The 27,604-nt window shown below is 35.9% G+C and overlaps 5 protein-coding genes across 6 annotated transcripts in view; 1 reads left to right on the top strand and 4 right to left on the bottom strand.

Moving 5' to 3' along the window:
• Positions 1–1,160, bottom strand: part of LOC129576287 (protein cereblon) — an 11,277-nt gene extending 10,117 nt beyond the window's left edge. Inside the window, exons 1-4 of the mRNA XM_055461085.1 lie at positions 950–1,160; positions 777–883; positions 396–715; positions 79–335 (exon numbers count right to left, since the gene is read on the bottom strand). Of these exons, the coding sequence (XP_055317060.1) occupies positions 79–335; positions 396–715; positions 777–883; positions 950–980 (715 nt within the window). The 5' untranslated portion in view covers positions 981–1,160. The remainder of the gene's footprint in view (positions 1–78; positions 336–395; positions 716–776; positions 884–949) is intronic.
• A 260-nt stretch (positions 1,161–1,420) lies between these two features.
• Positions 1,421–3,518, top strand: LOC129576276 (palmitoyltransferase ZDHHC16). The gene is made up of 8 exons (XM_055461058.1): positions 1,421–1,600; positions 1,668–1,815; positions 1,871–2,062; positions 2,236–2,350; positions 2,433–2,644; positions 2,737–2,857; positions 2,981–3,173; positions 3,247–3,518. Exons 1-8 carry the CDS (start codon positions 1,554–1,556, stop codon positions 3,347–3,349), a joined length of 1,131 nt encoding a protein of 376 aa, XP_055317033.1. The 5' UTR covers positions 1,421–1,553; the 3' UTR covers positions 3,350–3,518.
• Positions 3,428–4,914, bottom strand: LOC129576304 (uncharacterized). 2 transcript variants are annotated; one of them, XM_055461186.1, is made up of 6 exons: positions 4,658–4,914; positions 4,510–4,594; positions 4,327–4,413; positions 3,963–4,211; positions 3,651–3,886; positions 3,428–3,589 (listed from the first exon to the last, which is right to left on the bottom strand). In XM_055461186.1, exons 1-5 carry the CDS (start codon positions 4,724–4,726, stop codon positions 3,666–3,668), a joined length of 711 nt encoding a protein of 236 aa, XP_055317161.1. In that variant the 5' UTR covers positions 4,727–4,914; the 3' UTR covers positions 3,428–3,589; positions 3,651–3,665. The 2 variants fall into 2 exon arrangements, with proteins under 2 accessions (XP_055317161.1, XP_055317152.1); XM_055461177.1 differs by having other exon boundaries at positions 3,428–3,886.
• A 3,503-nt stretch (positions 4,915–8,417) lies between these two features.
• On the bottom strand, positions 8,418–10,637 carry LOC129577906 (dynein intermediate chain 3, ciliary). Its single transcript, XM_055465738.1, has 5 exons — positions 10,022–10,637; positions 9,663–9,924; positions 9,284–9,494; positions 9,014–9,192; positions 8,418–8,952 (listed from the first exon to the last, which is right to left on the bottom strand). The coding sequence occupies exons 1-5, from the start codon at positions 10,635–10,637 to the stop codon at positions 8,418–8,420; spliced, it is 1,803 nt and encodes a 600-aa protein (XP_055321713.1).
• Positions 10,638–10,910: 273 nt separating this feature from the next.
• LOC129577908 (prostasin-like) lies at positions 10,911–15,284 on the bottom strand. Its single transcript, XM_055465753.1, has 7 exons — positions 15,023–15,284; positions 14,170–14,811; positions 13,955–14,096; positions 11,966–11,988; positions 11,434–11,875; positions 11,164–11,299; positions 10,911–11,071 (listed from the first exon to the last, which is right to left on the bottom strand). The coding sequence occupies exons 1-7, from the start codon at positions 15,078–15,080 to the stop codon at positions 10,919–10,921; spliced, it is 1,596 nt and encodes a 531-aa protein (XP_055321728.1). The 5' UTR covers positions 15,081–15,284; the 3' UTR covers positions 10,911–10,918.
• Between the last annotated feature and the right edge of the window lie 12,320 nt (positions 15,285–27,604).

The raw sequence follows: 27,604 nt of genomic DNA on the forward strand, positions 1-27,604 counted from the left end.
AGAAACGATAATGGAAACTCAATTCAATCCTATGCAAAATAATGAACAAAACAAAATAGAGAAACTAGTGTTCCTCACCGATTTTCAGTGTGGCAAGGAATTTTTTGATTTTCTCGCATGCGACTGACACATCGTACATTTTATAAACGAAATCCGGCCATGTGAGTGATCTGCTTTCGTATTTCAATAATTTACTTTTGAGTTCTTCGCTTTTCCGAAATTTCGACAGGCTATTCGAATCGTGGCCATAAACCGGATGGCACAGTTCAATTTCGGGTAGAATTGTTACCGTAGCGTACCTCGTTCGATTTCGGATGGCAAACTCGGGGCTGGCTCTGGAAACGGTTAAAATTTAAGAATTTTGATTGGACATGAGAAAAAAATTGCGGTTATACTCATTATTTTTGATGACAAATCGTTGATAAGCCCTTGATTTGATGTTTAAATATTCGCGGTCATCGGTGCCTTTTTCGTAGATTAAACACGTTACGCCATACAAATTGAAATTGTGGTTATTCCTTAGCTTACGGAACACTAAACCAAACAGTGCTCCATCGTCATTGTTATCGGCCGGCAGAAACATATGTGGCGATAAAATCATAGGCAAAGTTTCGCCTGGGAAAACAAGTGAATTGTGAACTATAATCGGTAGGGTATACGTTTTGTTTGGTTCCAGATACTGAACACCTGACACTCGCTCCAATTCTCCTAAATACTGAAATATCACACTTCCTTCAATAATTTATCACAGTAATTGGAAAAAAAACGTTGCTTACATTGTGTTCGGCCGGTAAATCCGTGTCAAAAGCCGCAATATCAGCATCACCATCAAAGTTTGACGCAACATCATCGGTACTTGATGGTATAAGCTCCATGCTAGAGTCTGAAAGAAGTGGACAGATTGAGACGCATTTTATTCTGTCTCAACTTTTTTTATCTAGATTTTTACCATCGCTACTTTCGCCTGATGTCAAGTCCATTTTTAGCTGGTCTTCACTTTTCAATCAATGGAAGAAGAACTTTATAATTTGAGCAATTTTACAGAAAATTTTAAATTCTTTTTAAACGATTTTCAAATTTGGAAAAAGAAAAAGGTTCGCCATGAACAAAAAGTGCAATGTTTTTGTTTTACCTTCTTATTCGCATAATGTGTCAGATGTCTATGTTTTGGAATGAACACTTGACATTTCAATAACAACGAAGTTGGACACAGTCACACGAACAACACAAATAGTTTTTTTTTTCGATTTGAATTGATAGTAAAAAGAATTGAGAAAGTTGTTAACATAAAGATTTGTCATCTAATTAATTTGAATTTTCAGTGTAAACTTCGATTAGTTCTCCACTGTTCCATAATTTCAAATTAGAAACAACACCTAACGGTAGTCAAGTATGTGCAACAATTTGTCATTCACATGGTTGCGGCTGAAACGAAGTGAAGTTGGTTAATGCGTACACAATTTTTTCTGTAGTAAACAAAACAGTCCTGCTGCCAAAAGCAATGAACAAAATATCCAACAAATGATTTATAGAATTAGAAATTTACAATCAAAATGGTCAAAATACGGTGGAAAATCAAACAAATACCAGTGGAAATATTGTAAGCGTCCCCATTCAATTGGTTGTATGAAGTTCAATTGATTTTCATTAGTTCTTTTCGTTTGCAGTGATAGTTTCTTAGCAAAATGTCATTACTTCAAGATTTGTTTTCGGTCATTCACTTATAATCATCACATGAGCCAGGATTATGCTTCGGATGTAGCACTTGAACCTATTATTTGGATTGTTGATAATTTCTCCGGATTTCTAGGACCGGTAAATACCCACTAATAATATTCGATTCGTACTAATATTGACTGTGTTATTTCAGTTTTTTGTTGTTGCTGTTGCTGTGTTGACATCGGCTGTCGTTGTGATTGCCCATTTGGTTGGGTTACCGTATTGGTGGGAAAAGAGCCCAGCAATGACGATATTTCTCGTGATATTCGGCTATTGGCTACTTATTAATGTCACATTCCATTATTTTATGGCTGTGTTCACATCTCCCGGCTATCCACCCGACGTAAGTGTTTCATACTCAACGCTGAGTTAGGAGATAGGGATATGTTCGAGATAAGAATATTTTTTTTCCATCGGATTTATGGGATTTTGGAGTAAAATGGCTCTGCATTTATCGGATCAAAGATGAGTAATATCAATCAATAATTAAAATTATCCCATTTTTCATCTCTGCAGAAGCAACTGTATGAAGCAGTCAGTATATGTAAAAAATGCTTAACGCCAAAACCGACACGAACTCACCATTGCAGCATTTGCAATAGATGCATTTTAAAAATGGACCATCACTGCCGTTAGTCACACAAATCGATTCTATTTCGGAAGCTAAAATGTTTAATATTAATACCAAAATTCTTTGCTTTGTCTTTTTACAGCCTGGTTGAACAATTGTGTTGGATACGCAAATCATCGATATTTTTTCACGTACATGCTGTACACTGTTATCGGATCTCTATTCCTTATTATGTTTGGTGTTGAAATAGCGTATAATGTTCTGTGGCTGGCGGACGATGAAGAATGGAGTGAAACAGAACCACTTGAAGGGCATCCAATAACATACAACTTGACGGGTCACATTGTTCCGATTGTAAGATCTATCAACTGATGAGTTGCTTAGTTACAGATCCATTTTTTCGTTTCGAATCACCATAGACTATACTGTTCATTTTATTTCAACAGAGCGAAATGAATGAGTACCGTGACATCGAAACAACAAATGAGGCTTTTGAACAGAGTGAAGCGAATCTATACCGTATTTTTATGCGTCGATCGCTGACGTTTATGGCTTTTATCAATGTCGGTGAGTATTTAAGGATGAAGTGAAATCTATTTTGGATGAAATAAAACTTTTCATCCTTTTGAAAGTACTAACCCATTTGTCATTTCCTTTTTGTTGAACGAAAATCTTCATTTTACGTTTCAGCTGTGGTGATTGCATTGGGTTTGCTAACAATGTGGCATGCGAAGCTCATTTACCGCGGAGAAACCAGTATTGAAGCGCACATCAATGCCAAAGAAACGAAGAAGCTAGCGGCCAATGGGAAGCCCTATCAAAATCCGTACAATTTTGGACCAAAGAAAAACTTTCAATTATTTTTAGGCTTAGTCAACGGCAGGTAAATCAGTCACAAACAATCAAATCTTTGTATTTAATTGGTTCGGGTGTGAACTTTTTCCATATCTTCTTAGAACGTTCTGGAGACATTTCCTATTCCCATCAACACATAAACCAGAAGGAAACGGACTGGTATTCCAAACAATTAACACGCTGACATCGAATAATTGGCCGTAGCATCAGCTTCCATGCAGATCATTCGTTAAAAACTAATTTATTTAAACACAATTTTAGATAATTTTCAACCAAACAAAATCTAGCTCAATATATTTATTGAATGTATTTTAACTTTTAACAACACTTCAATATTCTTGAAATAAACTATATCGTTACACTAAGAAAAAAACGTAGAACGATGAATATTATTGTTGGATATTTCGGGAGGGTTGGATTCATGGTCATCTTTATTCCCTGCGACTATAAGTAAGGGGATTTCAAACGTTTTTACTAATTTTATGTTCGTCAATTGTATCAATACTTTAATTCTATTGCTTTATTTCGTTTCTGGTGTTTTTTCATCATTCTTCTCCCCAGTTTCTGGTGTTTTTTCATCATTCTTCTCCCCAGTTTCTGGTGTTTTTTCATCTTTAACGTCGGATTGCTTCGAAGCTTCTTTATTCTCTTCCAATTTTCCTTCCCCTACTATCTTTGGAGCGGGATTATTCGCTAATTTTTGGACAACGGACTTCACCATTTTGGTTAGTTTCGAGACATCTATGAAAAATGTACGTATGATGAAGGCAAATTAATGATTGCTCAAATCGTGAGAAAAGTAATTTCTATTTATTACTTGAAACAAGTCGTGGAATTTCACTTAAATCCGATGCCAATTCCTTGTAAACATCTCTAAAGTGTACGTTCTTTTTGTCGCCTTTCGTGGTCTTTTCTTCTGAACTTTGCGACGATGAATCTTCCTTCTCATGTGATTCTTTGCTTTTGTCTTCTTCTTTTTCAATGCTATTCGGCAAATGGGAAGGTAATCTAGGTCCAATCAATTCGTGTTGAACATGCGTCACAGTGTGCGTCAAATTTTTTAAATCTGTGAAATGGTTATTTTTCATCAAAGCAACCATTGAAAATAAAAATTGAAAAAAAAATCACAATTTGGTTTTAAAAAATCCAAATTTTAGTTATTTGTGGTAGAAAATACTCACATCCGAGAATCTTTGGAATTTCTTCTAGTTTTTCTTCGGTATTGTGAATAACTGACGATAAATCCCTTGCTGAATGGTTGAGATTGGCTGCAAATGCACAAAAATGGGCACCAAAATGGTTCAATTTCTCATTTGGACTTTATGTTTTCAAGAATTACAATTAATTCTCAATCAGTAACTCACTAGGTTTCTGTTCAACTGATTCCTCTTCGGAAGAGTCATAATCGCCAAATAAAACGTCGTATAAACACTCAAGAGCAAATCGATCCTAAATCAGAAATACCAAAATCAAATATCTTTGCACAAATTCTTACCTTGAATTAAAACTCACCGAACATGCACTGAAAACCACGCCAGAATAACTCAAAATGAATAGTAATGTTAAAATGTTGGCCTTCATCTTGTTAAGAGAAAGCCACCAGAATTTGTCTACTAGAAAACTGTTTTATTCAAACAAATTCAACTGGATCTTTGACCAAGTTTAACTGAAATGGACGTTCGTAACGAAATATATTTCGTTTGAAGTTACTTCAACTCTAGCTTCAACTGGACGGATCAATTCGAAAGACTCTCTTATTAACTGGCTTCTTTTAACTGTCGCTCCTATTTATACCCAATGCAAATTTGCACAATAATGACTATCTTGACCGTCAATATATTTATGTGAAGAACAATGCCGATTTTTTATTTCTGTCCGAAGTAGTTGAAGAAAAAATTGCAAATGAATTTAAAGCTTCCTATGCGAATTAGCAGAAACTGTATGAATAGACACGTTTTGACATCAAAATTCAAAGCCGACTGAGTTTTTGAGAACAAAATATTGAATCATTCCAAGTTTTTGCAATATTATTGAACTACACATTTTAAATGTGCTTGCAATTAAAAAATTCTGTTGCTAGAAACCAATTACGCCTCCATTCGGATTTAACATATGACGTAAAATATCATTTTTTCGTAACTAATTCATCATCTCCAAACAAAATGCGCATCTCTCAGACGAATGTGAGTGAAAAATTGTGATATTTGAAAGAAAATTCCCTACCTTAGTATAGCCACCTAGAAGTTGGAGTAGATAAATTCACAAATACGCATCAAAATAATGTATAACATCTTCTGCGGATAACTCTCTGCTATCTAGAATTTTCTCATCAATTCCCGGCTATTCATTCAGCTCGATTAATTATTACTTTGGTTGCGACCTTCTTTTCGCATATTCTATCGTCTCGTTTCACAAGTACTATTGTCCCGATTAGTAAATGTGTTGAAAAGAAGCAGGACGAAAAAAGCGTAAACACCCTCAATTTGTTGGGAAAATGTACACATTGAGAGAGTTCCATTTGGCAAACCGCATTCGGCATATCGTATTTACTTGCCAACATTTCCCCGTATGTCGAACGATTGAGCAATGACAATAGCTGAATTGCGGTACGTAAAATAGTACGCATTCGAGTAGAATCAACTTGTTCGTTCCCATTCTTTTGTTTATCTCTTTTGTTGAAGAGTTGACAAAATTACTTTTTTAGCGCTTTCTTGTTGCTCGCCAAATTGGAGCATATTCCAAATACAAAAGATACCTCAAACAAAAAGGCATTATGATTACAGCGCGTCTATCCCAGTTGAGCTGTGAATTAGAGAAAAGCACGATGCAGCGAAACTGTTGTACTTGTTCAAGAATTTAATGTAAAACCACTTCATTCGAAGAGATAAAGAGCTTGGAATTAGAGCTGCGCAAAAAATGCAGACAATAAAAGATCTCGCGTTGTTCTCGCAAAATGAAACGGGGAATGGAATCAAAACCAAGTCTTTGTTCATGTTGCGATAATCAATAGTAATTCTTATTTCATGCTGAAAATTCATCACGCAACAGAAACAGATTCTCTCCTTTCCGCATAACTGTAGCGAATCAGCTGATTTGCCAACAACTTTGTGCTACATTGTGAACGTGTCTTATTAGCAAAAAATCGAAAGACATTTCAAATTCAAGCGAATTTTTTTCGAATGGCAATTTTGTCCGTGCTCTTGTTAAGTCATCCGATAAAAGGCTATTATTAACTTGTTATGTAGATCAGCAATTACGATCAACTTTATGATGATGAGAATTTTTCTCGCGCACAACAACACTTTCATGACGCGCGAGAAAGGTGTTGAAAATTATTGTATATGCAAAGTGGTTATTACCAATAAACCATTTTCGTTGCGTGCATATTTTAGTGTGAAAACAAGGCGTGTAATTGACTACATGCAAAATATGCTCGGCAACATTCAAATGCTCTGCAATATTTTAACGAAAAATATAGGATCGAATTATGGACCATTTTATGAATCAGTCACACACAAATTGAGTGACTACACGCACGAACACGCTCAACAGCAGAATCCAGTATTGCATGCGAGTGCTCGAGGAGGAGATGATTTGCAAACACCTTTCAAAACGAGATAATTTCAAAGTGGAATTTTCGAACATTCGTTGCGCTTCGTTTGGTCACTGATTGATTTTTTTTTTGCTTCGTATGCCGATTTTTGTGTTGTTTGCTATGGGATGGAATGCAGTTGAAAGAATTCTTTGAAGACGCAACTTTGTGGAATTTATGAGTTTGTCTCTACTTTGAAGATGCGCTAGAATGGACTTTTTGACTGAAAATCAATAATATCTCATTTTACTGTAAGAAATGCCACAAAGATACAGTTAACTTCCTTGCTGAGCTAATATAGACCACATTCAGAGAATTCAAACCGAATCTTAAATTTAAAACCAATTTGTTCTCAACGACGGCATATGACATAAGACGTAAACAAAATTCAGCCCAAAATCGATGTGAAAGTCATTCACCTCTCGCAAAAATTGGGAACGTTAACAACAAATTGAAATGTATATAAATAAATATTTTCCCGGCTCGTAATTTATGTACCCTCGCTATGGTTGGTTCTTGTGAAAAGTCAACCTAACGTTAATGACTTGTGGTTGGTGCTGCTGATAAAAAAGTGTCATCGAAATGGACTGTAAAAAAATTAAGCGAACGTAAGCAAAGTGCATAGAAGACAGTAATCTTTCCACTTTGTCACTACCGCGAGCCACACACAATTGGGGAAGCGTACTACATTCTATTGTTTCCGCTAATATTTAATACATTTGCCACTTTCAGCGGAACCGTCCGCACCCGACACATAATTAAACTTTGACAACCAAAAACCATCATTGTTAATTCATTATAATCTCCGGCGAAACTGGAAAAAATTATTAAAAATGCATGAACTTGGTAACTTTTGTTGAAAATCCATTTTCAACGAGAGAGAGAGTCATTAAAATCGCATCCATTGACTGGAGCCACCGATGCTCTGTTTTTGTGGTGTTTTGCATTGATAATGACAGAGAATCAATTCCCTCAACCACCAAATAAATTTCAAAGACATATTCTGCACTGGCTTTCAATTTGTAGTGATAAAAAGTCGCGCGCATAATTTATGCAAAATACTCGTCGTAAAGTAGTAAAAACGCTTGAATTTATGGCCGTTCTAATGCAACACCGAGGGTAAATTATGGCATCGACATGAGATGACTTGAAATTCATACTTAAAGCCGACGCAACAAAAGTCTCTTATTAGCAGCTGTGGTCCAGAAACCAGATGTGTTTATCTCTTTAATGATACTAAAAAAATACGGCCATAAATGCTACACTCAGAGTGAATTTTTGTATGAAAAATTATTTTGTGTCGCATCTTTGCTTGGGGAAATCGGAATATGGGAAAGTATTGGCATCGCTGGAAATATTTATTTTCTTACTTTCTTCTGATTTGAAAATTACCTACAACAAATCTAGCGTTGAGTTGTTTGCCAATCGATTCGAATAAGTTCTGATAACAATTTCTACTGAAATCAGTCCTTTGGTGTGATTGACACCATGTGAATATTCGAGTGTCCAACGAAATGCGTTTCAAAGCGAAACAACTGAACAGAAAGACCAGTTACTTTCAAATCAACTAAAGCTATTAGGTATATTTTGGAATTCCATATTGTACACATTTCCACAGAAATGTTGATTTTTCTTCTTAATATTTAATCATGCACAGTGAATTATGTCTATCAATCGATTTCAATCCGACTCAGGTAAATCTCCCTCTAAAAAACTTTCATCGCCATCGGCTGCCTTCTTCCCGCCGTTTTCTTTATTCTTTATTCTACTTGGGCACAATTTTTCCTTCGCCTTTTGCACGTTCGCCAAAAATTCTTCTTCAGCCTGTTTACATGCTGCTTCAATCGCATTGGCTTTGTTCAGTTTGGATTCACCATTGGACTCATCGTGAGCAACTTGGGCAGTTTTTACTTTAAGTTTTATTTCTCTAGATTTTGCCTCCAAAATCTTTTCTCTCTTATTTTCTCGCTCAAACATTGCCGTCAGTAGTGATTTGTCGTTCTTTAGACTCGTCGTCATGTTATCGGATACTTCGATTAGGAAAGTTGCTCCATTTTTACTGCCACTTGCAATGAATCGGCCACTTTCATGTGCTCTCATGCATAGCAATGGCTCATCACATACTTTGATGCTTAATACTGGGTCGTTGTGCTGTTGTAGTAAATCCCAAGCGTCGAGAACACCATCCATTCGACTAATGTAGAACATAGAACACCTACAGAACACACACAAAGTCACACTTTGATGAATGAAAATAGGAGAAATCAATAGCATACTTAGTTGGGCTCCAAATGCCGTCAGTTAATAGAACGGATTGGTGTTTTGTCCATATAATTGAACTTTCACGACAGTCTTCAGACCATATTCGAGCCGTCCAATCACCTACTGTCAGGAAATTCTTTAGAAAACTCGGATTTCGCGCAATCGAACAAACCGGTCCAAGGTGGGTATTTATCTGAGATAAAAAGAATTTAGAGTGAAAATCACATGTTACTCAAGTTTCGTTCGCTATTTGCAATGTATGTAAAAAGTATGTTCAAACGAACCCTAAAGTTAATTTTCTCTATTGGCGATTTCCCTTTGCGATTGCATACGAAAACCGTGCCAACATCTGTACCGCACATGAATTTGGTGGGCATTGTGGTTTCATATTCTAAAACTGTAACACCGTACGACCGCGAAATGTCTTGATCATCCGTTTTTACCGGATCAATTAGCAGTTTCTCCAATGGTTCATTCAATTTTCGGGTATCCCACCTAAAATTTTAGAGAAGTGAGTAAAAATCCCTTTTTTTATTTGATTGAAATGAGTAAAAATTGTTCAGTTGCATCAAAAATGAATATTAAATTCCACTTCTTTAGCAATCAACTATATTAATAGTTAAATTATATTAATTTTCGACTCCAACAATCACGATTGCTCACCAAATGATCCGTCCATCGAATGATCCTGAGAAAAATTCCGTTCCAGTTTTCGAATTTATCCACAACACCGAATTGACAGCTTCTTGATGGCACACTTCTCTTTCGCTAATTGCAACCAAACTCTTGTCGACTCGTGTATCCCAAGCGCCAACTTGACCAGATAGAAAACCACTCACCAAAGTGGCTGGATCTTTTGGATTGTATTCTAAGCATATAATCGAACTGGTTGGTTTCAAATTCAACAGCGGAGTGTTTGGATTTTCTGAAACAAGAAGCATCAAATCAATCACATTTGATGGCTCAAATTTGAGTTGAATGAATTTATCCATTAATATTTAATTCAAATTTGCGGCACTAACCAACTTCCCAGATGAATGAATCGCAAGCCACATCGTTTGCATCGGTTTGAAAAGTGGTATCACAATGGGAGACTGCAAGTTTGGTACCACCATCTGGAGACCATGACAAATGTGTGACGGGACGTTTCGGGTTGCACGGATCGCGATAGACGTTGAGTGTTCGAGACGAACATGGTTCAAGCAGCGGAGCCGGTTCACAGTTCTCAAAGAAAGTTTCATAGATATTGATGGCGTTATTTTGAAAAATGCAATGTTCCATCGGCTTAGTTAGATTCATGACTTCTGAAATGAACAATTCGTCTTTTTCGATTTTTCGTCGGTAGCGTGTGGTTTGCTCTGGATCCGAAAGGCAAATATCTTTTGGCCAACCGCCTTCAGTGTGATTGATGCCGTGCGTTTCATACGTTGCTCGTTCGGTGTTCACTTCACTGCAACTCATTTGCTTGGCGAATTGAGTTCCACGCGAAACTGGGTCACGCGGTTTGTACTGCCGTGCAATCTCCTCATCGGGTGGAATCGATACCAACAGCTCTTCTTTTTCACCAAAGCTAAATTGTTGACCAAATTCACGACGCTGTTTGTAATAAACATACTGGCTATCGGGCGTACTCGACATTTTTTCGCTTTTACTTGTCGCACCATTTAACTTTCGAACTGAATTTCAACATAAATTGAATTATACGTATTGAATAAACAGTCATCGCTATGGTGACGCGAGGCGGAATTAGACAACAAGGAAAATGAATTGGACGTTGGTGTTTACAAACAAGAAGCAACATATATATTTCAGAATTTCAATGTTTATTTCAATTTATTACATGTCAATAAGTTCATTTCGATTTATAACAACGTTATTTTAGTGAAACTGGCAAAGAATTTATAACTGAGTAGTAGCAGTTAATCGGCACAATTTTCCGTTATCCAGTCGTTGAACACTGAAACACGTGTAAAAGCATCTGGTTTCCCAATAGCACAAGGATAAGTTCCATAGGACACGATTCCAACCAATTCTTTGCCATCTCCAATAGTCAAAGGACCACCACTATCACCCTATAACGTGCAATTAAAGGCATGAAATCACATTCAAAGCTAAAAAATTGAGTTGAAAAAATAACATTTTGGTTTAAGTGTTTCACACTTACATTGCAAGCACCTCGGAAAAAGAATGAATACGTGCAAATTTCCGTCCTTGAAACTCGAAATCCTTCGTCCCGGCATTTTTCATTCGTAAGCGTTGGCGTAAAAAGACGTTGCAAATCATTTGGTGGACGACCAACTCTGAATAAAATCGTTTGAATTGTAAATGTGTTGATAAAAAATAATCCATATCAATTAATGGTAAGCCTAAAAATTCTACTGACAAAATTACTGTGTTCAATTAAATTAGAGAAAAAAGAATCGAGAATAAATACCTGAATCCATTAGTATATCCCCATCCCGTTAGTGTACAATTTTCGCCGCCACCAATCGTCTTATTCGAATATTTAATCGGTGCAATTAACGGTCCAAATTTAAAAGTGCTGTTTATTTTCAGTACTGCAATATCACTCGAAACCAGTGGCCTGTAATTTGGATGCACCTTAATGTCTCGTACAAAATAACGTTTTCCTTTACCGCCCTTCAACTTATTTGTGCCAGCCAAAATTGATAAACGCTCCGGTTTCGAATGCGCCACACAGTGAGCAGCCGTTAGGATGCATTTTTCTGAGATAATTGAACCGCCACAAATGTGCCTATGTTGGTAGCGTCCAGTCGGAAGGAATCCAATGTAGACGGGCGCTTTTACTTGCAACGAAATTTGGTACGGATATGATCGTGGTGATTTTCTACCACCAACAATTCTTGTTTCATTTTCTGAATTTAAAAAAAAAGTAGAGAAATTTCATCGAAAAAAATCCGAAAAATAATCTTTAAAAAAACGGGGTTTTATTCAACTTTACTCACGGTTCTGTTCAGCTTGAATCAAGCTAATGAGGAGAAGATTAATTGCAATAAGTAATTTCACTATTTTGAACTGGATCATTTTTTCGAGCCAAAAAATTAAACAAAATGTGAAACGATCGCTTTGATTTTAATTGATTTCCAAGTTAAACTGTGCTCTCCGGATGTTTCAGCTAAATATTCACTATACATTTTGAATTGATTGTAATCCGTATATATACCAAATGCATTACCTGTTTTAAGGCGCTTTAACTGAGTGTGTCCAAACCTTGATAAATGTACAATACGCCCAATAACCGTTCTTATCATGGTGCTTATGCATAAAGTGGATATTGTCGGATAAGTTTTTCAAGCCAAATAATACCGTACGATTGCACATATGAAGGCATTTAAAAACTTATCAATTGATAATGCATTCGGAAACCATTATGAAACTATATTCGATTGAGAATTTAGAAAAAGGTATCGGAAACGAACACAAGGCCGAGGTCAGAATTCCGCGATTGATTTGTGATATGAAAGGCCAAATTGCCCAATCAATTTTCTCTAGCAAATACCTCCCGCTTGTATTGCGTTCTTGACTAAAGGACACAACTATGATTAGTTTGTCCGATTTTTACATTGAATTCATTGAAATTGAAACTGATTCAAATTCTCGATAGATTGTTTATAAATAGTAATGTTAAGTGCTTGGGTTGCTAGTCAGTTTTCGAATTTAGAAAATTTCACACATTATTTTCGGTGATTTCAAACTGCTGATCAAATTCATATCAATGTTCGTGATAAATGTAACCAAAAGAGCTAACGCTAAGAAATAAAATACAACAAACGATTATTGGGAGTACAGTTAATTTTCAGTGGTTTCATTTAAGCGATAGAGTATCTGATATACACGGTTTTCGACAAAAACTGCATTTGAAAAACATTTGCTGTTTATTGAAAACTATTTATTTATATGATTAAGATACATGCCATGGTGATTAAGATACATGCATAAAATGTCAAATACGAAATTAGCCGAAGGAATTTTGTTTTCAAACAAATAGTCATTCAAATGGGCATTTGTTCTTTAGAATAATGAATTTTTCTGCTAGAAATATGCCAAAGTGTCATTTTTTGTTCGTTTTTTTTTCTATTTCGTGACTTTGGGCCATTGAACTATTTTCCCTAGCTAAGCCCAAAGATTATTTTTAGTGAAACTTTTTTTGCCGCTTCAATTTTTTCGTTCTGTTGCTCAAGAATAGAATTTAAAGATTAAAGAATTTTGGGAGATTTGATCACAAAAAACGCACTTACGAATCGTAGAAACTGATTCATATGTTATGTATCATGAGAAAATCTCCCGAAAGCGCTTGTTGTCAGGAACCAGCGACTAGTTTTCAAGTGATTTGACACATTTTCTCATCATTTGGTTTACGATTCAAAGGAAGCATTAAAATGTGTTTAAATGGAGAATGAAATGCGCGTACAAGGAATTCGAAAAATGTTCGGTTTGGTTCATGCGAGGGTGCTATTGAGTCAACGATATTGATTTAAATGTCAATGTGTGTATGAGTAGCCGAAGCGATTGACTAAAACCCAAAGTAAACAAATATTACACAGTTTTCACGTGTTTTGAAGGGGAATTTGTGGTTTTTCGCTTGTCATATCCCATGATTTACTGTGCTGTCGTTCGTCTGACATGTTTGTTGTTTTTTTTCGAATGCAACGCGTGAGAATCTTGTGTCAATTGGAATAAATAGAAACACCAACGAGATTATAGAGACTTTTCGACGTCAGAATTTCAATATTTGCTGAAGAAACAAATTCATTTTGAATCCACTGATTTTCACGGTGACAATTTTGATTGGTGTGAATACAAACTCATGTTAAATTTATCAATTGTAAGATTTTTATTCATTTTGTGATCAATTTCTTCTTGGTTTGTTAATTGATCACATCAACAATTGTAGACATGTGTAACTCTTTGAAAAACTCTGGTAAAATCGCCTTTAGTCGGCACAATTCTCAGTGATCCATGATTCAAACTCTGAAACTCGTGTATAAACATCGGGCCTACCCATTGCACAAATGGCTGTACCATATGACACTACGCCAACAACTTCTTGACCATCGCCGATCGTGAGAGGACCGCCTAAAACATTCAATTAAACCATGAAATTATATTCGTATTTTCATATTTTAAAAATGAAATCAAGGAGTCAAACCAGAGTCGCCACCGCAAGCTCCTTGCAAAAAACGTGAATAAGTGCAAATTTCAGTGTTGGTAACATTCATGCCATCTTCACGACACTTATCATTTGTGATTGTTGGTAAAAATGCTCGTTGCAAATCATTTGGCGGAAAACCAACACGGAATGGATTGGTATAACCCCAGCCAGTAAGTGTACAATTTTCGCCACCATCAATTGCGTTGCCCGAATATTTGATTGGTTGAATTTTGTCCCCATATTCAAAAGTTGTATTGATTTTCATAACAGCGATGTCACTCGTTACCAGCTCTTGATAGTTGGGATGCACTTTGATCTCTCGTACGTAAAATCGTTGACCACCACCGCCTCTTAACTTATTTGTACCGGCCAAAATCGACAAATCTTCGGGTTTATAGTCAACTACACAATGCGCTGCAGTCAGAACACAGTTCTTGGTCACGATAGCACCACCACAGTTGTGCGTGAATTCAGTACGACCAGTTGGAAAGAATGCGATATAAACGGGAACCTTCACTTGCAACGAAATTTGATATGGATATGGACGTGGCGCTGTCTCCCCACCTACGATTCGTGTTTCTTTTTTTGGTGCATCTTCTATTTTACCACCAACGACTCTTGGATCTATATGGGGAAGGTCTTTAAAAATCGAGACTTATTTTAATAAATTTGAGACAACAATTTTGCTTGTCCAGCTTATGGAGTACATAAATATGTAATGCATAAGTCTGTATCTAGTTCAATCATTTGTAATCAGTTTTTCGGAAAAAACTCAAAATTATGCATTTTTCTGAAAATCACTCAAATCTTTCTCAAAATAATCACACTTTTACTTATTTTCCACACTCACCATTCGATTCAGCATGCACCCAAGCAAACAGTAAAATTACTAAACCAACTAAATGCATCGCGTTACGTTTTATGCAGTGTTCAAATTAAATCTGTGGGAATCGGCTTAGATTTTTGTTTGAATCGGTGTCAAAGAGATTCTGTGCGGTTGTAAAATTACGGGTTTGTCAATATATTCTAGTTCAGAACTGTTTATTTGAGCTAATTGCTCAGTTTTTTCGAATTGATGTTCCACCACAGTATTTATACTGTTCATTTGGATGCACGACCGCCTACTAAACCGATTCATTAGCCTTGATATTGTAAAAAAAGCAAAAAAACGCGAATTTTCTTATCACGGTGTTTATGCATATATGCATAACGCGAATTTTATCTAAGCGATTTATTAGCCGAATGAGAATACAAATCACATCAAAACGAAATTGAACGAAACAAGTGACGGCGTCAAAAAACCTATAAGCAATTAAAATGCATTGATCACATGCAGAAAAATGTCATGGTCATTGAACAGAACAGAGACATAAATAGTGATGCAGGAAAAAAAAAGGTGAAATGACATTGAATTCGATGAAGGAAGAATTGTATGCACTTTTTTTTGTCTGCCAAACTTCTTTTCGCAAAAAATTTCACTCACGTACGATATTATCATCATGTAGATATCATAGGGTTCTGTAATAAACGAATGCCGTTCTCACTCATTGCTGGCTGTGTGCTCATAAACGATTTAACTTCGATGTTTCATACGTCATATGATAAAAGTGACGCTTCACAACCAAGTGGAATATCAAAACCATTTGTCAATAATTGTCATTTGCTGTGCGAAAAAAGTGCAAGTAAATGAATTTCATTTGCATAATAATTCATACTGCAAGTAACTGTAACCCAGTGTTTCCAGTCATTTTGCTCGCTGATATATGCAGTACTTTTCCACTAGGTGGTTTTGATGCGTTCAATAAATCAACCTTTGAAGTGCATCAAAACCAAGCGTTTGTCATTTTAATTCCAGGAACCGTTCGAGATTTGTCAAAGCGTTCGATAAACAGTTTCCAAATTGAGCACAAGGTTTGATGGAAAAGGTTGAATTCGTCTAATTAAAATTCTACCCATGAAAAATGTATGCCCTTTCAATTTCAATGCGTCCTTTGCGTGTCCTTTTGCTTTCGTTTCAATCGACAGCGATATATTTTACCAAGAATTTCGATTTGGGTTCAGTCGATTTTCCTTTGCTTTGATATTAAATTGTAATCAGTTTGTTTGCTGTCGCTGTTCCATTGTAAATGAAACCAATTTGAATGTCATGGCTGTGAAGTCTAAATTTAGCTAAGCGCGTCAGATAGTATTTGGTATTCATTGTGTATCACACATTAATGATATGTATTACATAAACTTCTTATCGCCGAATTCCACCGTTTTTCCCCGTTTATTTATTTACAGTTGTTTACTTATTTATTTTTAATTATAAAAACATTCATCGAAATTCGCTTCTTTCTCTTGATTCGGTCGACGTGTGTTTAATTAAGCGTTGATACTCGAGTCATTCGGGTATGTTATACTACCTTTTGATGCGTTGACACATTGATCCCTCTTCTTAATTATATAAATAAAGCCCGTCGCAACAAACACATACGCTCGTCGTTCAAGTGGTGTTTGAAGTATTCCACTCCGATTTTTCATTTGCGAATGGTTCACTTTAATGATGTTTGGTGACACAGCGACACGTGTGCTACATATTTTGATCCTGTCAACAATTTGATTAAACTATTTGCTCGGCGTAGGGGATTCGTAGAATCAGTTCTTTATTTGCATTCGGTTGATGGAATATTTGAAAATGTGCAAATTCATTGGTCGTAATTTAAAATAATGGATGAAAAAAGAGAGTAGCCAATGGGGAAAAAATGCTTCGATTCCATTGCATTGCATCGGCACCGGTGATAATTTCAAGTGAAAAGATAAAAACAAATAAATGAGCAGAAAACTGACACTCTTTTTTTGTATGTGTGTATGTGAGTATGGCTATGTGAACGCATTGTGCTGAAAATATTGAAAAGTCCATACAAAAAAAAGGTTCAGTGGAAAAATTATTTCACAAATTTTAACGATTGAAAAAAAGAGCGATGATGAAATTGATGAGTTTCCAACGCGCTGGAAAATGCATCGTGTAAAATCGCTGCGTAATTTGAATTGAGTTACACGGCATATCGTCGCAAAAAATCCCTGTGTACCAATAATATTTTATCTGTCTCGCATCGATGCATTCGCATTTTTAATGGTGAACATTTCATCATCCATGAAGAAATGCATCGATTAATTCAGGAAAAACAATGTTATATTTTATTAAATGGTCAGAAAAAAGTCGGAATGTTTTCATGCTTTTTTTTTGTTCTCTATTGATAGTTTCATGCGCATGAGTTGGCTTTGACCGTTTGGTTTTGATTTGTTTTTAATAGAGATGTTTGGAAAATTGGATACGTTTAGGCATCAAATGAAATGAACAGGCGTTACTATTTGTTTAGTGTTGATTATTTGTTGAAAACGAACGTACTGCTGATGACCTATAATTAGAATGAAATCATCGTCTTTCGAATCGGTCGCGATTCGCTTTGGTCGCTATTCCACCATTTGCACAGCACGATATGGCCTTTTGCTATGCTATTGGCTTCTTGATCACATTGGATTAATTCAAGGCAATAGAGTCCGTATGGGTTGAGTTCTCTCCTAATGTTGAGTTCGCTAGAAGCATTTGAACAAAAGCAAAGAGAAAGAATATTCTTCTGGTCAAGAGAATGTTTTCTTCATCAATGGGACAAGTCGAAAATGTCGATGGATAGTACCAGAACACCTGATAATTTCGAAAAAAAACTGAACCGTTAAACGCATGCTGTGAGTGAATCATTGTTAATCATAAGCACGTTCCCGGTTACTTATTCGGGATGAAGAAGAAAATCATTTCAAATTGGTTCAAATTCTTCATTAATTTAATAAAATTAATGATTTGTGTCAGTTCTTCACAATCACCGTGTATTTTTCTCTCTGGTTGCTGTTGTTGCTCGTCAATTTCAAGAAACCTAATGACTTTTGAATGGTTCTGATTGAGTTATCGACACAACGAAAAGTGAATGAGGGTAAAGCAACAGCGTCAACAAATGCTATGAGATCGTTGAATTATCACATTTTGTTCGTGCCCAGTAATTATATTGTCTAAATTGAATGACGGCCGAAACAAATTTCATATTACACATTCAGAATCATTCCGACTGTTTTGTCATGTTTTTTATTCCTCTTCAAAAGGTGTTTTCCAAAGTATGTTTCACAAATGTAAATCGATAAATACATGTACGCGTTCTGTGTTTTTTTTTTCACTTAATATACCCACATTTGGCTCAGTTCGAAAAGGTTGACTGTATTTGTATCGCCTTGCAACCTAATTAATCAAACGAACACGAACAATGATTAATGAATGCACATATCGAATATTGGGAAATATCTGAAACGAAAGCTGTTAACTTGTTTAGTTTAAAACAAGCATTCAGTCTCGAACCGATTTTTTGCCGGCGCATTTTTATTGGTTCCATTCAAAGTGTAATTATTATCCAACTGGAATCTTATATTTGACTACAACACATTGTTTCATCACAATTAAAGTTGAAAGTTTTTCAAAATAATTTTTGGATTTGGCTAAGCTCCAACGAAAAGAAAAATAAATATTCCAGGGAACTACATAAACTTCAAGCAAACACCAAAATTGAATTGGAGAAAAATGTGAGTGATACAACGTAACAACGTAACATCCAAACATAATCGTATGATTTTTTTGTGGCAAATAGTTGAGAAGTACTTGCAGCGTGTTTATTGCCCCGAGGACAACGAACAATTTATAGAAAATCAAGCGAAACAGAAGACAATTAAAGCACATGTTGTCAAATGAAGATTTTTATTCATCTATAAAGTTGGCAAAAATAACCAAAATCGACTGTCAATCGTCGTATTTTACACGCATTTATTATCGAAGGTTTTGAGTTCTTGCTTAGTATTCTACCACAATGGATTCTCAATCGGTATAATCATTTTGTATGCGAAATTATTTTTGGAACAAAATTTATGCATATTTATCACCTTGATATAAACCGTTGAACCATTTCGTTAGTGTATAGTACAATACACAAATGAACACATAGCTACTATAGTTTGGTGTTATTGGCACCTATTGGTATGCAGAACAATTGAATATTGTTCAAGTTTTGTGATATGTATAAATGCTCCACTTAGGAAACTCCAATCGTTTCTTCGAACTCATAAAGTTAATTTCTGAAAGTAACGATTTGATTATAAAATTTTCTCATTTTAGACGGGTTTGTTATATTGTGGCTCCTGGCCAGTTCAACGCGACGAAATTTCATAACATCAGACGGAACAATGAAAGACATCGAAATCGAAAACCCTTTCGACCTCACATCAAAATGAATGGCATCACCGCGGTCTGCATGCAATGTAATTTCGAATGTGTATTACTGTGCGTAAGGTGATCGGTAATCGATCGCGTTTTGTACTTTTCACCTCAATACAAAACGTTTCGCATTTCGTACACACGCACAACAATTGCCCGGTTATTCGTCGCTGAAACAAAAGGCATAGCAATTCGAAATTGAACTAAAGCTCAGTTTCGTGTCCCAATGATTGAAAAATGAATGCATTGCGAAGGGTTTACCAACTTTATAGACTCATTTAAGTCCGACTCGCAGCTAATTTGTGACTTTTTGAACCTAATTTCCAGGCGATCTAAAATTTCGATTTGGATTGGAATGCAAATTATGCAAAATCAAATTATCATTTTCATGTTTGTGATTAACCTATTTTTCTTCACCTTTAACTATTGCTAAATCAATTTGGAATTCTGGCGAAGAGATCAAGAAATGAGACGTTCTTTCCTGTAATTTTCTGAATGAAGGAGGAGAAGAGGAGTTGATTTTTATTCTATTTCACGGATTTCAAAAGGTAAACGAAGGTAAACCTTTTTCTTCATTCATGAAATGAAAATATTGCTTTTTTGACCATCGACCCATCACGAGTGTACCTACAATAATAAGTCGACATAAAAAGAAAATTGAAAATTTCAATTAAACATCGCTTGAGACTAACTCAAACACATAAAAAATAACGAAAACAAAAATCAAAATTGTTTCAGTGAAAAACCCATTATTTTATCACTATCGCATTATCGCATCTCGATGGAATCTTTTCTTTTATCATGCGCCACGAAAAACCCGAGAACAATTTGGCCGTAATAAAGATGCATTGAAAAAATGAGAAAAAAGAGCCGAGAGAGAGTAGTCGAATGTGTAATCAGGAATGTGGTGATTTATGTGCGGGAAACGAAAAAGAGCGAAAAAATCACATAAAAGTGATAGATAAGCGCCCCAAAGCCAATATCTCGGTGGAAATCCAATGCTGGAATAAAGTAAAAAAAACTGAAACTGCAATCAGAAAAGGACGACGGGCGTTGAACGACATATCTGCAGTCTATGCGACCCCGTACAAGACACAAGCGCATTTTTAGTTCACATTCAACCGCATAAAACACGCATCCATACATATACTACACACGAAAGAAGCATAAATTGAGGGAAAGTAATCGTTTTTGTCTTAGTCAAGGCAGGCAGAAAAAAACGGCCGTATCGATTTGACAGAGAGAGAGAGAGAGAGAGTGAAAAAAAATCGTGACGGGAGCCACACATGGTCGAAAAACACGTGAAAGCCTTATCGAAATTTTGGTAGGTCATAAATTTCATTTTAATATCTTCATAATTCGTCGTCTGCTGCATCGTCCGACATCGTTGAGCTCGGATTCATTATTGCATGGAATAATATTTTGGGCGCTTTGTGAAAAACGAGATGGAACAAAGCAAAAAAAAAACTTGATCGAGACTTTCTCGACTTGAGAAAGATAAAAAAGTATTCGTTCATATCGTTTTATGAATAAAATAATATGGCCTTTAGATAAACGTAAAAACACGTCGATAGACTCGTTTTTTTAATGCAACGATAATTCATTCAATGATTCAATACAACATTTTCTCTGTGTGCAATGTTCAAATTAATTGTTCGGAACAGATTTGAAATATGTTGTAAAGTAGTTTTGGCTTGTCTTGGCGCATGTTAATTTGTCGTCATACACACATACTCCACACAAACACAACACACATATTTGCCGAAAGGTTCTATTCAAATTTAACGGTAAATAGCGCAATTTTGCCTCATTTCCATATTCATTTCCATCGCGAAATAGTCACACAACTCAAACATGACACTTTTATTGTACATGTCAAATGAGCAAATTTATTAGAAACGAAGGCAAGAGTATATTAAAGCCATACGCAACCACATATAATGCCCGTTCTCGTGTACTACTCGGTCGCTGATAGTTTCGAGAGAAAGAGACGGCAAAAGAGAGAGTGAAAGAGAGAGGAAGAGAGCTAGAGCAGACATATTACATATTCATTGCGCTTTTACATTGTTTGATTTATTCACTGGCGCTATTTGGTGTAAAATTGCACTAATTCATATTCCGACGGCGACGTTATTGCAACAATTCATTTGGATTGTGTGAGCCCGTGTGTGTGTGTTCTTCGTATGGATATTGGTTGAGCAAGAAAATTCATAATAGCGGTTTTGTTCTTGAGGATCATGGGAATGTCCTAAATTCAGCCAATTTGCATGCAATTAAACTACTTTCATTGCGATAACTACCGAATCGGTCGTCGTATTGGTATGATTCACCGCTAAGCGGAAGCAACTAATATATTCAACCCTGCCAACGTCGAACATACTTTCAATCTTCATATGCCGCATATTTATCTCTTCACTTTGTCGTGAATACTAATTCGACCGATTAAATTCGTTACCAAAATATTTCCGATAAGTTTTTCGTATGGCCCCTCCTCAAGTAAAACAATAACATCTCCCGCGATTTGTTCTTCGCCGCTTGCTTTTTTCCCCAACAATGTTTGTTTTGTTTTACACAGCCAGTTTAAATTGAGCGTCGACGACAATAAATAATGTGTTTGCGGTTGACTAAAGCATACTTTTTAGCTAATTTCACTATTTTCAGCATCGTTTTTTAGCTTCATCACGGTAATAAAGCGTTGAGGCACGATTTCGAAAAGTTTCCAACTAATTGAAAACAACATACGGAACACACCCGTAATTTATTGTAATAAATCACACATGTGGATCAAGCCAGCACAGAGAAGAAGATGAAAAAAACACACACCACGAGCACTGGAAATATGAACGTGAATTCAAGTCTAAATCCTTTTTTGTCGCATTTTCATTGCGTTCCGTTCAGTTCTTTAATATACTCTATATATATTTTCTCTCCGCTTCTTATTAATATATATTTCAATTTAAATCGGCCATAAATATTACGAGCGAGAGACGATCCATGTGTGGTTTTTCAACTTGTCTCCGAACGCACAGGAGCCACACATGACCCACAAAAATCATCCCCACACTGAATTTCACTCGAAATGTGTATGAAGATTAATTAACATTACGTTTGTGTTTGTGTGTTGGTTTGGTTCGTGTTTTAAATGAGTTATTTGTTTTTAAAACGAGTGTAATTAGTCACGTGAAATTATACAAATTGATTTATTCCGAGTGGGACACAACAAACAATCCAGTCATATTTCAACAGAGAAATACCTGCCGTCGGACACAAAATCGATGAAATTTATTCGATTTTAATTCTTTCTGACGTAAAGCATACATGCGCTTGATAAGCACGGCTTATTGAGATGCTAGCTTAGGCAAAAGACATCGATTTGTTGTAGAAAATTGTTCAAAGTGAAGAATTTTTTCCCTATTTTAAAATTGAAATGATTCAAAAATGTCTTCATTGAGTCAAACTCAGTTCAAATTTTAATATATTGTCCTCCTAGAAGAAGGAAGTTTCCCGGTGTAATTTCTCATTGAATTCATGCTGAATCCATTGAAACGTTAATGCAAATTCACATTACCATGCATCTACTTGATGTGCTATTAGCTGGCAAAATGACAATAGGCTTTTAACCACAATGACTCGGTATGCACGGTGTACGCATCCTGTCAATTTGTCTGAACTTAAAATGTTCGCATTTTGCATGCATTTGCGGTTTTTTTCAATTTGATACGCATCTTATCGCATCAACGAGTAGATAACACTTGAAATTCATGGAAGCATCCACTTGATACATACACGACAATTGCACTGCACTCTCCATACATTTTTCAAGTGGAAGCAACTCATTATGGGCTGTTGTTTGATTTTCATTTTATCATCGATGCTCTTGATGATCTCGAATTTAAATCGAATTTAAAATGGATCCATTCGAAATGGAATCTTTTTGTCGAGGTCGATGTGATGGTTTGGCGGCAAGAAAAGTGGGTTAAATGTATTTCATGTTATGGCTTTTATTGAAAGAGTTATGAATCCACTTAACGCAGACTGCACCCCATTTGATGCTGTTTTTTCATTCATTCTTCTCCTTTTGTTTTGCCGTAACAATAAATAATAATAATTGTTTAACATGTTGTGCGTGCATCAAGCGAGCGAGTGAGTGCTCAACCCAAGGAATCGTTTCGCTGTTCTTAATGGCATATTTGCTTAATGTGTTTGAGATGAGTCGAGGAACATCGACCGAAAGAACAGATAATGACAAACACTTACATATGTCGTTACATTTGTTACCGCATCCACTTTGATAGCCGACTTTTTTGGGTGTTTTTTTGTCTAATGAAGACATGAACCGATACAAACACATACATGGAGTTTCTGATTAGAACCTTAAAATGAAAACACACTGCATATCAATGTTGTGGTACGGTATAATGTGTTACACATCCAGAGCAGGCAGATCCCCACATGCTGTGTCACTTTGATATTCACATCATGTTGCCATTAAATCATCGTCACTATATCGCGCAATCAATGGCAAAAGGGAGAGCAAATGCACAGGATGAACAACGATATCCAAGCAGAATGACAATATTTGCAATAGTGACGTCGTCGCGCTCAAACCATAAGAGACTCTTCTCTTTCCGGCAAATCATGTATGCTTCATGCAACAATTTTCAAGATTCAAACCGTCCTCATTCACATTAGCAACAATATGTACTGTTGACAAGACGTACATGATACGATGCGCCTCTTACCACATTCACGTTTCAGTCTCGTTCTAGTGGTAAATTTGTTGCATTGTTTACTTCGGCAATCGATTTTAAAGTCTTGTTCCGTCAATTTTAAAGACGACGCATCACAAAGTTAACGGCAAATATTTTACTAAGACGTGTACTGCACACTTTCACATTTTCATATGTAAATAATAGAATTTAATCACTTTATCGGCTGTAACATATTTAACAACGAAAATGTTAGGCTAAGGATAATTGCACATGCAAATATTTATTAAATGGAGCGTCTTCTCGAGTTTATTTGTTCATCGATTTTGGTTTTTTTTTTTGCGAAAAATTACATTTTAATCAATTTATCTTCCTGTTTATTTTGATAAAACTCCCTTTTTATTATAATGGCAAATCTTCGGATAAACCAAAGAAAAAATATGCGTTAAAAAGGAGTGAAAATCACTTATCGCTTATCCTCAGAAATATTTTATCACTTTCAATCCTCGTGAAATGTTTTTTTAAACGCCGTTTTTTCGTGGGAATCTATTGCTCGACATGTGTCTTCACATATTTACACATATTGAATGTAAAATAGATTGGATTACATATGACAACAATAACGCACCACCGCATCGTCGTCGTCGTCGTCGTCGCCGTCGTCGTCGTCGTCGTCGTCGTCGTCGTCGTCGTCGTCGTCGTCGTCGTCGTCGTCGTCATTCATTGCCTTACCCCAAAATCTCATATGTGAGCATTCCTCGTTTGAACACCAAGTCTCCATGGTATCGTATATTATTTTCGGTTAGAGTGATATGACGGCGTCATTGCAACATCATCGTTCAGCAATACAGCTAAGGCACCTAAATCACAACATGCTATTAAGCGATTAACTTATTCCTCCGGCTGCGGAAATGATATCAATTCAAAGTGTCGGTTACAAGAAAATTTACTCTTTTTTTCGCTTATATTATTATTCCTTTAACTTATTCAATGGAATTAATCGTATCGCAAGCGAAGAAGATTGAAAAGAAAGGAATACGATGTGAATGCGACTCGTACATACATACCGACATCGATACCACCACCACCACCAAAAGGAACTGTTCAGAAGGATTTTTTTTCCTTTGCCGTTTCGGAAATCGCTTCACACATACTCACACTCAATACACCAAGGAAAAATAAGAAATCGTACGCGCTCGTTTATTGTCTTTTAATTTATCGGAAACAAAAGGAAATCTCATGCGATTTTTTTTCATTTGTCGCTGGGGTTTATTTCTGTGCAATGTGCGCGAGGATCCGGATCGAATAACAATCATTTCGTCGACGTGATACGACACATTTAACCCATTCCGAATGGATTGCAACGTTATAAGGTCTCTCTGTGAACGTTTTTCGATTAACCGAAGCCAGTAGCTTAACAAGAATCAGTCAATGAACATCACCGTATTTTTTATTTCACGATCAAATTTATTACGAACGAAGCGAATACACGTGTAAAGAAGAAGAAGAAGCAGAAATTCATGAGCGGATATGTCCAAAGCCTATTTATTACATATGATATGATGCCGTTGAACTGCTGTCGCTTTATTAAAATCTTGATAATAATATAAATTTTCCATATTTTTAAACTTCTCATTACTGTGCGCATTCCACTGACGACGATGTCGACGACAACGAACAGAAGGAAAAAGTAACCACAAATCCGAAACACCTGTCAACACGTGCAAAAATTTAATATGATGGCACACCACCTCGCTCGCATAACAACCAAAAGCCACAAAGAGCGAAAAAATTGATTAACATTTTTATTGACGAGAGGAGGTGGAATGAATGCGATATACCATTTCCACACAATTGCATCGTGGTTAACATGTGGCACACACACAAAAGAGGTGTTATCGTCCTCTTATCGCAATGCGCTTAATATTTGAATGGAATCGACTTTTTTTTGCAAAAAATTCATTTAATTCCATTTTATTACAAAAATGCATTGATATTTAATGAATAATTTCCAAGATCCATATTCATATAAAATTTTACAGCTCAACTGTTGTCAATATCGCTTTCATTCGCTCATATCTACGAATTTCATTCACATGTGAGTCATTTTTATTCCAACTTTATAAAAAAGGCACAAAAATTATGATAATTTTCTGTGTGTGTATGGCGAAATTGAAATGATACATTTTTATTAGCATTGATTTTCAGACGATCACTTCAACTGTATTCTATTCGAAATCAAGTCAAACTGGAAAATCCAGTTGTGAAATTAATAAAAATATTTGAAGCAAATTTACTCTAGTTTCTTGGAGAAAATAGGTCTTGACCGAGAGGGAACACGACAATTGTTTCGCATATAAATCGTCTTCTCCCTCTTTCTATCTCACTCTCTTTCGCTTAGTTCATTTCGATGTGATTTTCAATCTTGGCCAAAATCAAAGGTAAAATTAGTGCCAAATCCAGTTCTTCGTTTCTTTTTTTTGTTATTCAAAAATCACCAAAAACGAAGAATGATCTAGTTTCTATCAAATATTTCTACCATTAGGATAGAAAACGGTCAAAGATTTCGGTAGCAAATTAACGTAACGATACAATGGTGAGGCATACTTCGAATTGAGCAGCCCCTTTCAGTTGCAACAGATTTCGTGCAACACATTTTTGTGGGTTTCTCTTTCCATTCAATTTCTGGTAGATCGAAAAATCTGTGGAAAAAAGTCGAAGCAACTGTCTATATATTGCTTGTTGATGTGTGGCAGCGTGTGAACCAAAAACCAAATTACAACAACACAAATTCATCACACACATAGCCAGCGTACACTAGCATGAACGGCAGTCAGAATGTAGAAAACAGAAAAGAAATTCCAATAACAAAAAACATGTTTCAATTTATGTAGTTCCGGTTTTAAATTACATGAGTCGCAATGCAACGTCATAGCACTTCTCTTCGTCCAGTGTGCATGCGAACATTGAATTGCATTGACGAACACGGATCAATAGATAGAGAACGAATGAACGAACGAAAAAAGACACGACAGAACTATGAAAAGGAAAAGCACCATTGACTTTCTCTTTCATTCTCTTTCTTTCGTTCGCTCATTCGTTCGTTCGCTTGTTAAAAGGACTTGGATTTTTACTCTGAAGTTCCCTTGCACTGCAGCAAAAATTGTATAATTATAGCGTTTACTCCTAATTTTATTACGTTTTAATTTTGTTGTTTGTATTTTTACAATTAGGGTGAAAGTAACAGAAAAAATAAACGTACAGCCGCTTTGCTTTGAAAGCGGAGAGAAACCGAAAAAAATGTAGCGGAAAAACAAAAACAAAGCCAAACGAAATGACGGTAAACGATATAGATCGATTCGTGTGATTGAAGCGAAGGGGATGCATTCATCGACATGTTTTGATATGAACAAAAAATACAATAACAAAT

Source organism: Sitodiplosis mosellana, unplaced genomic scaffold, assembly GCF_009176505.1.
Source record: "Sitodiplosis mosellana isolate CC-2019 unplaced genomic scaffold, AAFC_SMos_1.0 Smas_scaffold_1, whole genome shotgun sequence".
NCBI lineage: Eukaryota > Metazoa > Arthropoda > Insecta > Diptera > Cecidomyiidae > Sitodiplosis > Sitodiplosis mosellana.

Excerpts from the sequence above, each read along its gene's own strand:
- LOC129576276 (XM_055461058.1), top strand. The coding sequence starts at position 1,554 with ATGGTCAAAATACGGTGGAAAATCAAACAAATACCAGTGGAAATATT. Across the intron at positions 2,645-2,736 it reads CGGGTCACATTGTTCCGATT|AGCGAAATGAATGAGTACCG; the intron begins GTAAGATCTATC and ends TTATTTCAACAG. Across the intron at positions 2,858-2,980 it reads TATGGCTTTTATCAATGTCG|CTGTGGTGATTGCATTGGGT; the intron begins GTGAGTATTTAA and ends TTTACGTTTCAG.
- LOC129576304 (XM_055461186.1), bottom strand. The coding sequence starts at position 4,726 with ATGAAGGCCAACATTTTAACATTACTATTCATTTTGAGTTATTCTGGC. Across the intron at positions 4,414-4,509 it reads ATCAGTTGAACAGAAACCTA|CCAATCTCAACCATTCAGCA; the intron begins GTGAGTTACTGA and ends GTGCATTTGCAG. Across the intron at positions 4,212-4,326 it reads AATTCCAAAGATTCTCGGAT|ATTTAAAAAATTTGACGCAC; the intron begins GTGAGTATTTTC and ends ACCATTTCACAG.
- LOC129577906 (XM_055465738.1), bottom strand. The coding sequence starts at position 10,637 with ATGTCGAGTACGCCCGATAGCCAGTATGTTTATTACAAACAGCGTCGT. Across the intron at positions 9,495-9,662 it reads TTCGATGGACGGATCATTTG|GTGGGATACCCGAAAATTGA; the intron begins GTGAGCAATCGT and ends CTAAAATTTTAG. Across the intron at positions 9,193-9,283 it reads TAGAGAAAATTAACTTTAGG|ATAAATACCCACCTTGGACC; the intron begins GTTCGTTTGAAC and ends TTTTTATCTCAG.
- LOC129577908 (XM_055465753.1), bottom strand. The coding sequence starts at position 15,080 with ATGCATTTAGTTGGTTTAGTAATTTTACTGTTTGCTTGGGTGCATGCT. Across the intron at positions 11,989-13,954 it reads ACTGAGAATTGTGCCGACTA|CTTGATTCAAGCTGAACAGA; the intron begins AAGGCGATTTTA and ends TCTCCTCATTAG. Across the intron at positions 11,072-11,163 it reads TTTTCCGAGGTGCTTGCAAT|GGTGATAGTGGTGGTCCTTT; the intron begins GTAAGTGTGAAA and ends TGCACGTTATAG.